Raw genomic sequence first — 16,458 nt, 5'->3', positions numbered from 1 at the left:
CCAATAAGTCCTATAACAGTAAACTTATTAATCTTGCAAGTGTTTTAATTTTAAAGCATATAAATAACATCTTAATTTCTGAGACTAGCCAAACAATGACATTGGCAAAACACTAATCTTGAATATATTTGGGTTAACAACCAAATAAAGAGAAATCATGAACGGAAGAGGCAAAAAAAAATCTTTAATTATTTACTCGATCATAATGGATAGAGAGAATATAATTTATTTTTTATAATATAAATTGTTATAAAATTAATAATTTTAAAAAATTATCCTTAAGTAAACATTTAATTATAAATTAATCAAGAGGAGATATAAGATACCATTTATAGAAGTTTCAAGCTTAATAAGGCACGCTTTTCGTTCAGAAGTAAAGTTGTAAAGTAGAGTTGTAAGTAGTCTTTTTAGGTTTCACTATGACTAAGGACCCATTTGGTATGTGCTGCTAAGCTACTCCCTCAATTCATAATAAATGTCACAAAAACTTTTACATGTTTCATAATAAATCTCATTTTATATTTCAATAAGATATATTAAATGATTTCTCCATTATTTTCCCTTTATTAATACACTCATTAATAGTCAAATAATGTTTATTTAAAGAGCACTCACTAGGCATAAGCATGGTAGATTTTTCAAACATCAAGTGGTCATTAGAAGAAGTTGATGCAATGAAGGAAAAAGAAAATCATGATGAAGAACTACAAATGGCTTGTTATCACATCAAGGAAGTTATTTTTATTTTCATCGTATTGTATGGGTTATAGAATAACCCCATAAATAATGTTGATGATGACAAAAACCTTTTTTTCTTTAATTTCTTAAACCACATTTTCATTTTCACTGTATTATTTCGCTTACGGTCAATCTTGCAGGCCATATCTTGTCCCTATTGTTCACAAACGCATATATCAAAATTCTAAGGAGTTCATTATACCAACCACCCAATATTCATAGCTACATGGAATAATTGACTTGTGAGTAGACCTCAAAGTCATGTACCATTTCGCACGAAACAACTTCTATTTTGTGGTCTAGTTTGGCAGGCTATGACTAGAGATTACCCATAAAAAGCGTTAGCGAGAAGATGTCAAAGAAACAAACAAATATATCAGAAGTCTATGGAAATATGGAAAATATTGTCGTGCTTGACTTGTAAGTTACAATCGGTCTTTTGTGTGCACTTAAGCCAAGTTTGTATTCCTCCTGTTTTTAATATAAGACCTATTTAACTAATTTGATTAAATTAAAAAAGTGAGGAGAGTTAGTTAATTATAAGCAATATGATATTTTTTTTCTAAAACATCATAATCATCTTTATTAATATCCTCTCTCCCTCTTCTACTTGATTTTGATTGGAAGAGTATCGGACAATTTAAAAAAAAAAAATAAATATGAGAAATATGTCTTACATTTAGAACTAAGATTAACTCAACAATTAGGTCTTACATTAAGGACCCAATTTGTAATCACAATCCATTGATGAGAATGCAAGGTACAACTTCTAAAATTTTATATTGGTACTAATCAATGACTTTTTGAAATCCTTAAATTATATAAGCATGGATCATTGTTTATTTAGTTAAAGCAAAACCTGAAAAGAAATTTTAGAGATATCTACTTTTTCCTAAATATAAAATATGAAATAATCAATTACAAACATTATCTAGTGAATTATGAAATCATTGTTATAAGATTTTATTCATTTTCTTAAATCAGTATTAGTTATTTTGTGATAATTGAGTCTAGAATAAGAAGAAAGATGTGCACAGGCAAAGATAAAATGATCTTGACTCACGAAAAAAGAATAAAGATCAAATTAAGGAAGCATGCCATAAATAACTTCTAAAATATTAAACAAAAAGGTGTGCATACTAGCTTGGTGAGTTTAAAAGCAGAAAATTGCATAATACCCTGAATTTAAAATTTAAAGCAACACTTATTTAATCTCTCTAATGAAGAGAAACTAAGGTCTTCTCCACCATGCGATATGCGGAGCGGTGCATATTGTATATATACTTTACCTATGTGATATATAATTATCTTTTTTTTTTTAATGTTTGCCGATATTTTGAATGAAAAAACAATCTCTATTGCAAAATGAATGGTGACATGTGTTGTCATACATATATTCTTCATTGAATATGAAATAATTGATAATTAAATAATGAATATTGTGTTAAAATTATTAAATATGAAATAATTAAATTATTGTATTACAAAAATTAAATATTTTCTCAAATATTATTTTCAAGGAAGTTTAACAATGAAATTTAGTGATGAAATTTCATTCCTAATCAATTAGTGACAGAATTTGTGAATAAACTTTTTCTATCACAAAAATGATCATCACTAATTGATTAGTGACAAAATCAATCATCCGATCAAAAATGATTTCACATTTTAAATTATATATTTATAGCATAGTATTATACTTGAATAGATTTTAGACACGGTTTTTCTTAAAGTTTGCTGTAAGCATCCCTGTTGCCTGTAATGTAAAACTTGGATTACTACTACATTGAAATTTGTTTATATTGTAAAAAAATTGGGTTATTTGCTACAATTACCGCAAGGACCAAGTCCATTACTATTATTATTACTTTTCTTAAGTTATCATCATTGCTATTACATTTTCAAAGTAATTGCAAGTTGTTATCACGTTGGTTTATGTGCATTGCAAAGCAATTCCAAATTGCTATTCGGTATATATAATTAGCAGATTGACTTGCAGGGCATGTTGAACTGAAAGTCACAATCAATTTGGCAACAAACAACTTCAAAACGCCCCATTATTATTTGATGGATTTGAATTGTTAGAAGTGCTCCACTAATTGCTGCTATATATTGGGGAATTTGAGAAAAGCAATATAAAATTTCATCGAGTGAAGTTCGTCAATCGGAAAATCATTATAAAATAAAAGTGATAATTAGATAATTTTTTACCCTACACATTATATTATCAATAGAAATAGAGGTAAAATCAACTTTAATTTATTCCCCAAAAAAAAGAAAAAGAAAAAAACACATACCTTTTAACTCATGATGTTAATAAAATAAAATAAAAATGAAATATTAATAATGAAACAAATAAATAACTGATCTAACCCATTTATTATATATTATTTTACATCATTTCATGGGTTATTAAGAGTATAATTGTGCATATTTGTGTCTAATATAGTTTAGATGCCTTTGAATAGAGTTAATGTCTTATGGGGTCAAAATTGTCATAATTGGTGATTAATTATTATTAATTAATTTCTAGGACAATTGGTATTTCATTTAAACTAATTTTGATTGCAGGACACAAGAAAAATGGAGCCAAGATCAAAGACTAAAGAACAAACAGCACCAAATGAAGGAAATGTGATTCTGTAAAATCTGCTGTGGTGGTTCGACAAATCCGCCATGGCACCTGGCATGTTTCTAAACTTGTGCATTTTACTTATAAGATCCAACTCTAAACGGTTTACCCACTCTCCTTTTCTTACTTGATTGTAGTTGAAAGAGTATCAATAGGAGTAATTTAAAAAAATTAATAAATATAGGAAATATGTTTTACATTTAGGACTAAGATCAACTCAACAATTAGGTTTTATATTAAGAACTAGAGGAGTATTTTATATATGATCCTTTGTAATTACAATCCATCGATAAGGATACAAGGTACAACTTCTAAAATTTTATATTGGTACTAATCAATGACTTTTTGAAATCCTTAAATTACATGAGCAAGGATGATTGTTTATTTAGTTAAAGCAAAACGTGAAAAGAAATTTTGGAGAAATCTACTTTTGCCTAAATGTAAAATATGAAATAATCAAATACCAACATTATCTAGTAAAATATGAAATCATTGTTATAAGATTTTATTCATTTTCTTAAATCAATGTTAGTTATTTTGTGATAATTGAGTCGCGAAAAAAGAATAAAGATCAAATTAAGGAAGCATGCCATAAATAAATTTTAAAAAATTATAAAGACACGTGTGCATACTTTCTTGGTGAGTTTAAAAGCAGAAAATTGCATAATACCCTTAATTTAAAATTTAAAGCAACACTCATTTAATCTCTCTAATAAGAGAAACTAAGGTCTTCTCCACCATGCGATGTGCGGAGGGGTGCATATTGTATACTTTATGTCTTTATCTATGTGATATATAGTTTTTTTTAAAAAAATGTTTGCCAGATATTTTGAATGATAAAACACTCTCTATTGCAAAATGAGTGGTGACATGTGTTGTCGTACATATATTCTCTATTAAATATGAAACAATTGATAATTAAATAATGAATTTTGTGTTAACGTACGGTATTAAATATGAAATAATTAAATTATTGTATTACCAAAAATTAAGTATTTTCTCAAATATTATTTTCAAGATCATTCTGGGTATCATATTTAAAAATGCTGGTCAGAAAGAAATATTTTTTTCTATTTAACGTTATTGAACGCTGGCTAATTAATTGAGGTTATTACAGAATTATTATTTGTAACGCTTCATATCAGAGTCATAATCTGAATCAAAATGTTGATTGAGAATGTGTAGTGCTGTTGGTTTTCCACCGTGTTATTCAGAATAAATTCACGTGGGCTTAGTTCAGGAGAAATCCTTAGGTAAGAGTTCTAGGCTTTGGATAAGGCTTCTGCCATTTACCCATTCCATACAATCCCTTTTCACAGTATCCATCTTCACTATTAAATTGAAATGTGAGTCATCGAGTTATAATATTTTTTAAAATTATGTTTTAAATATTTTTTATTGCAGTTTTAAACTGTTATGATCAAAATGTAGTAATTTTGACTTTATTTATTTTTAATAATGTGAAATTTTATAAGTAATTTTAGAAAGGTTAAATTTAATCTAACAGCAGGATGGCCCCCAAAAAAAAAATATATATATAAACGCCTTTTGCTTGCAATTTCCTTGACCTGACATTCTATTTCCTATCATATAAAATTCGTTACCACTTCCAGCATTATTTAAAAGGTCATCTGAGCATCATTAGTTGGCAGTGTGAGTTAATTATTTGGATGCGTGAACAAACTTAATTTTTTACCCATATATGGATTGATGTGCCATATAAACTAGGGACGGAACGAAAGTTATAGTTTGATAGTCCCTACGTTTAATTTTATAATTGCACATAGGAAGATCGTATATTTAAGAATTCACATTATAACGTGAGGTTCTATTTTATTTATTGTGTCGCTAAGTGTTATTTTGTATTTTTGGCATACTAAGAGCGGGTTGCACAGATGTTTTTCATCGTTTTTCTGTTGAATCTAGAATCCACCTTATCAACACTAAATTAAAGATTACTCACAATTTGAAGTTCTACCAGGCACTGTATTTAGAACGGAGGGAATATTTATATTTATATTTATAATAATAATATTATTATTATTACTATTATTATTATTTATTCAGTATTGATTCAATGTTCTATCTTCAGATAATCCTATTTTTTCAAGTGTTATTGAGTAAGGAGTTGTGAAATAGGAAGATGGTCATCTTTCTCTGGCCTCACATCCTGCAGCTCCTATAAATAATCAAATAGCATTTTGTTGAGTTTAGCATTTAAATTAAAGGAAAATTTAAAAAGAATAAATGACAAAAGTTATGTTAGATATTTTTTAGAATTATTTCCTGTTAAAAACTTCATGTGAAATATAATGGTGAATGATGATTGATAAGACTGCGTGCTAAACATAAAAGATGACAATAAGTATAAAATGATAGTAAATATTACATATAAGAAAATAAAAGCTGTGTAAACTATTTAGCCTATGCCATTCATGCTTCCCAAATACTAACTAATTAAGGACAAAGAGAATAGAAAGACTAATGGACATTCAGAAATCCATGATAGATGAATGAGAGTTTAGATACCTTTGAAGTGCCGACTCTCTTATCCCTTCATGAATCGTGATACGCTAGTTCATATGAATTTAATAGAAATTCTTTATTATTCTTGTGTACATATACGAACCATTATAAAATTGATCCAATGGGTCATAATTTATCTCCAAAATAGTACCACATCACTTTGATATTAATTATTTAGATATCAATATTTTTAAAAAAAAAAATTATGGCCCTTCCGCTTCTCGTATATAGTTTCTCTCCTCCACACACCCAAATTTGCTAATCATTTAATTATTTAGATATCAATATTTTAATATACTATTTTTTTAAAAAAAAAATTATGGCCCTTCCACTTCTCATATATAGTTTCTCTCCTCCACACCCAAATTCGCTAAACATTTCCCATATTCAGTATCTTGTCCTCCTCCCATTCAATATATCCTAAGAAATTAAAAGTGCGCCACCATCATTTTTATCTTAATATTAGAAAGGGACAACTAATTTGGCAGTCCTTAAAGTTTTATGAGATTTTGATTTGGGTCCCTCTAATTTTATTTCTTTTTATTGAATCCTTATATTTCATTCTGTTAGAGCTACAAGTCCTTCTACTAATTAATACTTCAAACACTGTTAATGATGATGAAAGAGAGTGACATGGCATTGAAGCAGTTCTATAGATATCAATGCTTGCATTTGTCTCTCATCTTTCGGACCAGTTTGTCTCTGCCCGCTGAGAAGAAAGAGGACTCTTCCTTCAACTGGTTCTACTCCTCCGTTAACATTAGCGCCCTGCTTCTATGTTGTGTGTATTCCAACGGTGATGTTGCTGAAGGCTTGCCACATTGGTGGGAGGTGTGGAATCTGTGAAATATGAAAAAAGTTGCCAGTATCAAAATAAGCACATACTGACAAATTAAATTACAAAGTTGATGCCCAGCACCAATAATCTAATTGTTGAAACAATCCAACCAACACATCTCAAACTACTGATATAAGGTTATTTTTTTCTGGTAGAAAATATTTCACTTGAACAGATTTTCAGAAAGAAATTAGCACTCAACAATTATTACCTTGAATTTGCTTCAAGAGTTTCTTCTCTAGACTATAGACCCTTTCAACAGTTTTATCAATCTTCTTGTTCAAAAAAGATACAAGGTCATTGAATGAGTATGAGAAGGGGTCTGATGTAGAGAACTTTGCTCAAGGTTCTTCTCTTGGGTTATACACATCTTTAATTGTACACATCTTTAATTATATAGGTGCCTATGTTGTCTTCCTTGTTAAAAACAGCTTTTAAGATTGAGATACTGTTAACTATCGCCAGTTGAAGAAGGAGGCTTGTTGCTCCTGAATTGGTTTCCAGAGAGAGAGAGAGAGAGAGAGAGAGAGCCATGAGCTTTTTAGTGGGGAGAGAGAATGCAAGCATTAATTGATATCTATGGAGCCGCTTTGATGCCACCTGAATCTCTATCATCATAAGTAATAGTTTCTGGGAAGTTAATTAACAGAAGGACTTAAAGCTTTAACGAAACGAAGTATAAGGTTTTGATAAAAAGAAATATAACTATAGGGATCTGATTCAAAATCTTTAGAAACTTTAAGGATTACCAAATTAATTATCCCTATTAGAAACTCAAAAATCAGAATCGAGACTATTAGTATTATTTGAAGACATGGAACTCTTGGGGATATCACACTTCTTCATGATTCTCCCACAGTAACAAAATTCACATGATCACTTGTAGAAGCGTCCTGTAAAATGTAAAGATCAAACTTAATTTACAACATCAGTAGAGTCAAGAAAATAGACTCATCCGGGTTCAACAAAAGAGTAATCAATGTTAAATTAAACCACCGATAAGGCTTTTTGAATTTGAAAAACAAATGTTAAAACAAACTGGCACTTTAATTGTAAGAAGTGATATCTGTTAAAATAAACTGAATCAGTAATAAATTTGTCAAAAAAAAAAGCCAAAGAATCCAAGATATAAAGTAGATAACACTACTACAGCACGGACTTTTTACTTCTATTGTGGAGGACCTTTAAATTCTGTTTCGGGAGGATATAAAAAGAAGGGTAGTAAAAAATACCCTTTTTTTACTTCTGTTTTTTAACATAGGAGAATAATACCTTTATTCTCGTCTGTTACAAATAGAAGTAAAAAGTCCTAATATTTACTTCTGTTTTGGCATAATAGACGAGAATAGTGCCGTTATTCTCATTTGTTTTATCCAAAACAGAAATAAATATGAGGACTTTTTACTTTTGTTTTTCAATAACAGAGGTAAATAATATGACTTTTTACTTCTATTTTCTAGAACAGAAGTAAAAATTCACAATTTTTACTTTTTTCAGCAACAGACGTGAATGGGCCTTTTTTTTCCCAAAAAAACAAAAATCATTTATTGAATAGCTTTCTTGCCATAGGTTGCCCTTTCAATATATACAACAATAATAACTACTTTCCAGCAATTTATCGGGCAAGTTACATATCCAACCATCATATCAAAATAAGTCATCAATACATTAACTAGTCAAAAACCACAATAAAAGCATCAATACTAAAATGGATGCTCATTCTCTTCCAGTCTGAACAAAAGTATATGCCCATCTTTGGTTCTGTATAACGTTAGCTCTTCAATCACTCCCTCCAGAGATCCATTTATTTGTAGCAAACCTTCACCCCTTGCTCTTCTTCAACTTTCTTGTTTGAGATATAGCTAGACGTCACTAATGCCGACAAGGGTTTGGGAAGCTCCTTTATGACATCTTTCTGTTGTACCTCTACTAAGTATAGTGATATATGAGATATTAAATAAGAATGAAAATCCACGCCAAGGGATGGGGGAAATTAAGAGTTAGATTTGGTGTCACTCTTGATTTAACTAAGAGACAACAATATTGTACTAGAAAATATTAGGAAAATGAGTGTGCAAGTCTATTAGATGAATGGACATATATGGAATAAGAATATACTAGGCAGGAAATCAATAGATATGTGAGCATATACGTACGAAGCACATGGAACATAGACAAGGAAGCAAGTAACTTTTTCTTTTCTTTTTCTCAGGTAGGAGCTAAATGAAGAACACATAAATGCATTAACACACAAATTAAACACTCATACATACAGTACATGTTTGAACATGTGACCTCTCTCAAAGAGAGTGATTGGTACCGCCCCAAGAGGTAAAAAACCTTAAATAACAAACATATAGTAAATTTAAATAATACTAATATCAATCGCCAATTTCAATAATATATCTATATATATAAATAATGAATGAGGATAAACATGTGGGTCATTTCTAAATTGTAGCCATATTATATCAGGAGACGGTAGATACAGAGCATTGGAAAACTGAAAAATTATATTGCATCAAAACTAAAATTACATTGCATCCTTTCTTTAAAGCTTCAGGAATTTTAGAGTAGCAAAGCAAGTTAGAATATTATGTTAGAAGAATTAATGCTCAACGAAAAATCAAGTCGGATATCAATTGCCAAGAGTCAGAGAACTATACCCTATTACACTCAAATTCAGCAATTATCTTCAAAACAATCTCAGAATGTCAGCAACGAAGGAAAAACAATATAATAACAAAATTCACTAAATTTGTTGTTCCTCTCATCATCATACTGATACAACCAAATACACCCACACTGCAAAGCAAAAAAAAAAAAAAAAAAGGCCAGAAAAACAAAGAGCATAAGAACTTACAGCTAGCTCGTCAGTCTCCTGGACAAGCTGCTTTGGGGCCCAATTAGGCTATGTTTCAAAGTTCAAACAGCTCTCCACGATCTCTTCTTGTTCTCTTTGTATCTGATTGTTTCACTGGTTGGGTCTTCTTATTCCGCGGCAATTGAATAATAATAACCTTATAAAGGATACTTCGTAAGGACTCCTAATCATTAACATAAAATTTCAATACTCTACACTACAAAATTTATGCTATGCAAGAACCAGATGTTAAGCCATTTATCAGCATGTCATTCAACATATAACAGGATATAAAAAAGATACCTTTAAATTGGAAGAAACTAGACTGGCCATTCCAGGCATAGGCCATTTATCACTTTGTTGGTACTTAATCAGATGTGATGCAACAAGTACAATTACAGAAATTTCACAAGCTTTTCCAAGTTCGAATCATATTTGCGTAGGCCAGAAATGAATCACCATTCAACCAAGAACTTAGTTGCCACCCAGAATTTATGAATTTATGCTCTTTTTTTTTTTTTTTTGCTCAGAAAGGCATTGTATTAAAAAAGTAAACTAGTACACCTCAAAGTTCCCAGAAAAACAAAATGCAAAAACAGAAAAAACAAAGAACATACATAAACTGGAAAACAATTCTTCCAACCCAAAACAACAACCAAAACAGCAATCTTCTGATGCCAAAATAGCTCTGGAGCTTTTCCGTGGCAGCAGAGAAGATAAGCATGGCGACAGAGAAGATGAGCACGAGGTAAATATCCATCAAGATGGCCATGAACAAAGCAAAAGAAAAACTGGGATTGGGGGGCATAAAACCCAACCATAAAGGCCACAAACCCATTGATGAACTCCATAGTTGAACTCCTTAATCAAAGAAGCTAAGTTACAATACTGAGCAACAATTTCCAAAAACTCCAAACTTCAACAAAGCTTACTGCAGGAAACATAGTTGAGCCCAAAAAACACCACCTCTATCAATGGCAATCATATCTTGAGAGAAGAAAAAGCTAAAGCCCCATTTAACCTTTAAGAACACTGCGATAAGCACTAGACGAACTAAAGCCAGAGATTCAAACAGTGAAAATCTATCTAACCAGATCCTTCGTTACAAATTCACACATATATCTCATATTTCAGGTACTCCATGAAGCAAAAATCAAAACAAACAGCATAGCACCTATTCCATATCCATCAATCAGACCATTTACACCCCATGAAGACTACAATGAGGTTAACAGAAAAGAGAAGAACCAAAGCTTTTTTGCCTTATAAATCCAAGACAAAGGTTTCCATTCGACCATGTTTACAGCAAGGCACCGTAAAGTTGGTTTTACTCTGATTCTTCAATCCGTCTCCCATAGATCTGAATAGGTATATTCAAAGAGTTAACCGAGATCCAAGCTTTCAACAGTTTCACTTCCCAAACCTCCATCACTCATCACCGCTTTTCGATTTTCAGCCTCCTCGAGGGTGCCAAATAACCACATCCTATTATGAGAAAACACCACTTCGCAATTTAGCAAACCCACATTCCATTTGCAGCACATATAGAATAACAAATTTCTCGAACTTACCTATATTCCGTGGAACTATCGAAGAAGGAAGAATGCACGACGAACTGGGAGAGGGAGAGTGCAGAACGCACGAATTGCAGAATGCATGCAGGTGACCGTGGGTTCAACGGCGATCTCCTTTGTTTGGTGGAGTAGCCGAGTTGGAGAGGGAGAGGGCAGAACGCACGACGGACTGGGAGAACGCAACGAACTTGCAGAAAAACGAAGAGGAAGAGGAAGACTGGAGACGCATCTCCTGCAAGCTTCGCAGTGGAGCAGTGGGCCGCTGGTTGGAAGAGGCAATGCAGAAAACGAAGATGGAAAGCGGGGATTTGTTTTCGCGGCCGGCTGATCAACTTAACTAGGGAGATGGAGTCATCAATATATATATGGGAAAATGACAGATAAAGAAGGCTGAAATAATAAAATGCCAGAATGGAAGCTAAGCAAATGTATTACCAGATAGGAAGTGTTGCCGCCTGATTTGGGATTATGCAAATGTTGCACAATTACAAAACAGCCCCTCATATGCAAACCGAAAAAGTGACCGGTGGAAGTGGCAAGTTGTGGTGAGCTGGAGGAAAAAGTGGGGAGGGACCACGAACGTGGGAGCATGAACGCGCGAAGCAACAACTGACGACGGAAGCGAGGTTAGTATCCAGTGACTATATTGTTCGCCTGTGTCTTTTGTCCCTCTCCTTTATGCGCCGGTTGATTTTCCTCTTCCCATTGGATGGCAATGTCGTCAATGGGGGATGGTTTTGAGGTGGAGAGGGTGGCGAAGCATGGAGACGGCGTGGGTATATAGAAAGTGTGGGGGAAGGACGGTGATCATAGGGTGAATGCACGGGGAAGGAAAAACACTGAGGGAGAGGGGTTTGATGGCGTCACAAGTGGGTTAGAGTGATTAGTGTCAGATAAATGGACAATGTTGGAGGGAGATTTCGAATAATGGAGTGGATTGATTCTGAGAAAATGAAGCATTAGTGTGGACAGGAAAGAAATGATTGTTTTGTTGCAATTATAAGCATAAATGTGTCAAACCCTAAGTTGGTCGTGTAAGTTGATGATGATGGTATTAAGTCATATAATCATTCGACTTCTGTTATGTTATCATTAGTGCAGGTAATGAAGATAAATGAATTTCGAAGCTGGGTCATCTTGTGGGAAGGAGCTGTTCTGTTATTTTCATGTGGGAGGGAAATTTGTGACAAATGGTGAAGGTGAAGTGAGATATAATGGAGGTGGCGTGAGGTTAAGAAGCATTAAGGATGGGCTGACACTTGATGAATTGAGGCTAATGATATCTGAGTGGATTGGTGGCGATGGAAGAAATTATGACATTAAGTACACAGTGGCCTTTGATGAGAAGACATTGATTGACCTTCATGACAATGCTGAAATGTATAACCTCTTTCAATACATGGGAACAGCGGTCATGTGTATGTCGCCGAAAAAAGACAAGTGGGTCCCCAACCAAGGGACAATGTAGAAATGTAAGTGGAAGTTTGTCCTAACTATTTGTTGTCATTTATGAATTTCTTCTTGTCATTTATGTTAACGAGTCTTGTCATTATGAATGCAGAACAGAGAGATTCATGGGCATGTCACAGCAAACGGAACTGGATGCGTCTCCCATTAGTTTGTGTTGTGATTATGGCTGGCTCAGTGAAGAAAATGCTCGTGAATGTGACAATGATGAAATAAGTGGGCCCCCTAATGTGGATAAATCTATCGGAGCTGAAGATACGGATGGTAGTGAGATGGTTCATGCGGAATGGAGGGGACTTTTAACAGGAGTGGGCCAACGTTTTCCTAGTGTAGATGTATTTCGGGTGTCTGTATACAAGTTTGCACTTGCAAACAAGTTTGTGGCCAAGTATATGAGGAATAGCAAGGAATTCATGTCGATAAGGTGTAAAGTTGAGGGTTGTCCATGGAAGCTATGTGCAAATCATGTGGGGAAGAGTTGTGATGTGCTACAAGTGACGACATTTATAAACCGGCATGTTCATTCTGCCCAAGATAGCTTGGACGTGATGCATAGTGGAAGAGCTAGTTTGAACTCATCAATAATAATTGATGAGATGAGGGATCATGCAGACAAGCGCACTTCTGAGATAAGGAAGAGGTTGAAACGAGAGTATGGGATTGATCTAACATATAAACAGGCTTATAGAGCAAGAGAGAAGTCCTGGAAGACATATATGGCAGGCCTGAACAATCATACATGCTCATACCATGGCTATGCGAAAGGATAAAGGAAACAGATGAAAAATCAGTGGCTGAATGGACTGCTATTGGGAACCGGTTTGAGCGTGTTTTCATTGCCTACGGGGCATGCATTGAGGGTTTTCTGGGTGGCGCGAGGCATATTATGTATGTTGATGGAACTCACTTAAGCGGACCATACAAGGGGACAATGTTGTCAGCTTCAGCTTATGATGCAGATAACGGCTGCTGGCTGCCATTTGCAATTGCAATTGTGAAGGGAGAAACACTAGATGACTGGACGTGGTTTTCTATATGATGAAAAAAAAAATCCTGGGTTTCTGTGGAAGTAACGATTGTATCAGATCGACACAATGCTATCATCGGAGGAGTGGCATCAATCTTTGTGGGTCAAAGGCATGCCTTTTGTTATAGACACATCAAGGAGAATTTTAGTTCAGAAGTTATGAAAATGAATAAGGGGCAAACAAGGACAAATGGCCGATCAAAGGAGGATGCACTATATTTATTGGATAAAATTGCATACGCAAGGACGGATGAGAAATTTGAGGCAGCAATGGATGACATGAGATCCTTTTCTCCAAGGCTATTTGATTGGCTTATTCATCATGGGGATGTAGATAGGTGGGCTAAAAGTAGTTCCCATATAAAAGATGGGACAATATTACAACCAATATAGCAGAATCATTCAATGCATGGATGGTGAATGAGAGAAAGCATACTGTACCCCAATTGATCTATGAGCACCGAGATAAAGTTGCAAGAAAGCTGCATGCCTCCTATGTGGGTATGACCAAATGGAAGAATTGCGTTGGTCCAAATATAGAGAGTAAGGTGCTGGATATGGTGGCTGGGTCTGACCATATGTATGCTGAAAATTATGGTGGGGGAAGAGTGAAGGTGACAACATCACGTGGAGACCATCGGGTTGATCTTGGACTACACCAATGCAGTTGCAGATCTTGGCAAATGACGGGGATCCCTTGTTCCCATGCTTGTGCTGCCATCAAGATTGTGCACGGCAATGTTTATGATTATATTGATAATTGCTATAAAAAGTCATCACAAGAAAAGATCTATGCTCGCAGTATGATTCCTGTGGTAACAACAGACATGCCTCACCCAAATGACTACTATAGAATAGAAAATGTCAGTGAGCAAGTTTCTTGCTACCTCCCATGACATCCCGACCACCAGGAAGGCCAAAAGTAAACAGGGATGAATCACAGTTCCAGAACAAACGGATATACCACTGTGGAAGATGCCACCAGCCTGGACACACAGGGAGGAATTGCAGAAATCCTAACCCATCATGAAGTTTCGAGTAGTGGGGATGGGTCATTTTTGGTGTACATAGTGTTGTATGCTCCGCCCTTGTCAACTTTTTTGGGACTGGGGTTGTAGTTAGGAGCTAGGTGGAAACATTTTTTGTAAGTAAGCTGATAGAATTTCAGTGATAACGGAGCATTAAGTGTGGCTAGTATCTTAATGTCCACTTGTTGAATACATGAAAGGAAGTTACTGTTATGGGGATGTTAGCTTTTGTTAATGGCGCATTACTTGTTGTCATTTTTAAATTTGTTCTGGTCATTGGCAGTGATACTATCAGCATAAGCTGACAGCCGTGTTGAACTGATGTTGTAAAATCAGACCAGGTGGATCCTTGTCATTATCGCTGTCATATTCGCTTCACTTCGTGTCATTTTTAAATTTGTTCTGGTCATTGGCAGTGATGCTATCAGCATAAGCTGACAGCCGTGTTGAACTGATGTTTTAAAATCAGACCAGGTGATCCTTGTCATTATCGCTGTCATATTCGCTCACTTCGTGTCATTTTTAATTTTGTTCTGGTCATTGGCAGTGATGCTATCAGCATAAGCTGACAGCCGTGTTGAACTGATGTTGTAAAATCAGACCAGGTGATCCTTGTCATTATCGCTGTCATATTCGCTTCACTTCGTGTCATTTTCTGTTGGATACCACAGGATATATTGAAGTAAATTTAGTGACCTGAACAAAAAATGGAAACCAATAGCACATGTCCAATGGGGTTGTTGTCATCATCTGTTTTGTGTGGTTAAAAACCAGATTCATTCATGTCACTGGGGAATAAATTGGCATCATGGTTCTCAACTATCATCATTTATGGACACCAATCTCTGTTAACCAAACAATACACAGTAAATTTTTGGTCAGCCTACAATGCACATTACATACAGCAATCTAACAGAGGACAAGTGAATTATGACCCTAACATCGAGACACCTAAGACCGACGCCTTTTCTTGGACTTTGTGCTCTTGGTTGGTTGTGGTCGTCGAATAGGGCCAATGCCTCGTCACGTTTTTCATTCTGTTCATGATTGACCAACCACCATGTCAGGTCACGACAAAGCCAGCAACTTCTTCCTCTGTGTAGGTAAGGGTCACACCAGGTTCCCATCTTCTCAGCCACATCATGCAGTGCACCCCACAATCCCTCCTGTGGACGCAACATATCAGCACAGTTAGTTAACACATCTGACATGTGCATTTACCCCACAGAAATCGAATTTGACAAAACTGACAGGTTATTCTGCTGGGGAACTTCTGCAAATATCATGGGAGACATTGGCTTTTTCCCAACCAATCCTGGCTTGACCAAGTCCAGTATAATATTGAGCCTCTTCCTCTGCAACAACATTCAGGACCAACATAGAAAGTTTAATGATTTTTCCAAGTTCAAACTAGGGTAAAGATAATGAGTTTTTTCTTACACATCATCCACAGCCATTTCCACTGGGTCTTTGATGACAACCTTCTTCTTCTGCTTTCTGTCCTTGGTTCCGAAATGGTTCCTCATGGAGTCTATTACGTGGAAATCCAATGTGCTAAGCTGAATGGCAACACAAACCAGTGTTGGCCAACAAGAGCAGGACCATTATGAAATCACATTCAGCTAAGTTGTAGCCAAGGAACTCAGGAAGAAAGAGCTTCTTATATTTTTGGGCTTTCCAGGTTGATCATGTGCCATCATGTTCTGCATGACATGAAATTGTTAATCCATTAACAGAGAACAAGTCATTTTCCAATTCAATTGCT

General features: G+C 34.5%; 1 protein-coding gene across 1 annotated transcript; it reads left to right on the top strand.

Annotated features, from left to right (window-relative positions):
- The first annotated feature begins 14,078 nt into the window (after nucleotides 1–14,078).
- On the top strand, nucleotides 14,079–14,561 carry LOC114756732 (uncharacterized). The gene has a single exon (XM_028945666.1). It carries the CDS (start codon nucleotides 14,079–14,081, stop codon nucleotides 14,559–14,561), a length of 483 nt encoding a protein of 160 aa, XP_028801499.1.
- Nucleotides 14,562–16,458: the final 1,897 nt, after the last annotated feature.

Source organism: Neltuma alba, unplaced genomic scaffold (genome assembly GCF_004799145.2).
Source record: "Neltuma alba isolate B1F8T4 unplaced genomic scaffold, ASM479914v2 tig00010467_pilon, whole genome shotgun sequence".
Taxonomy (NCBI): Eukaryota; Viridiplantae; Streptophyta; class Magnoliopsida; order Fabales; family Fabaceae; genus Neltuma; species Neltuma alba.
This window is presented reverse-complemented; position numbering and strand designations above follow the sequence as displayed.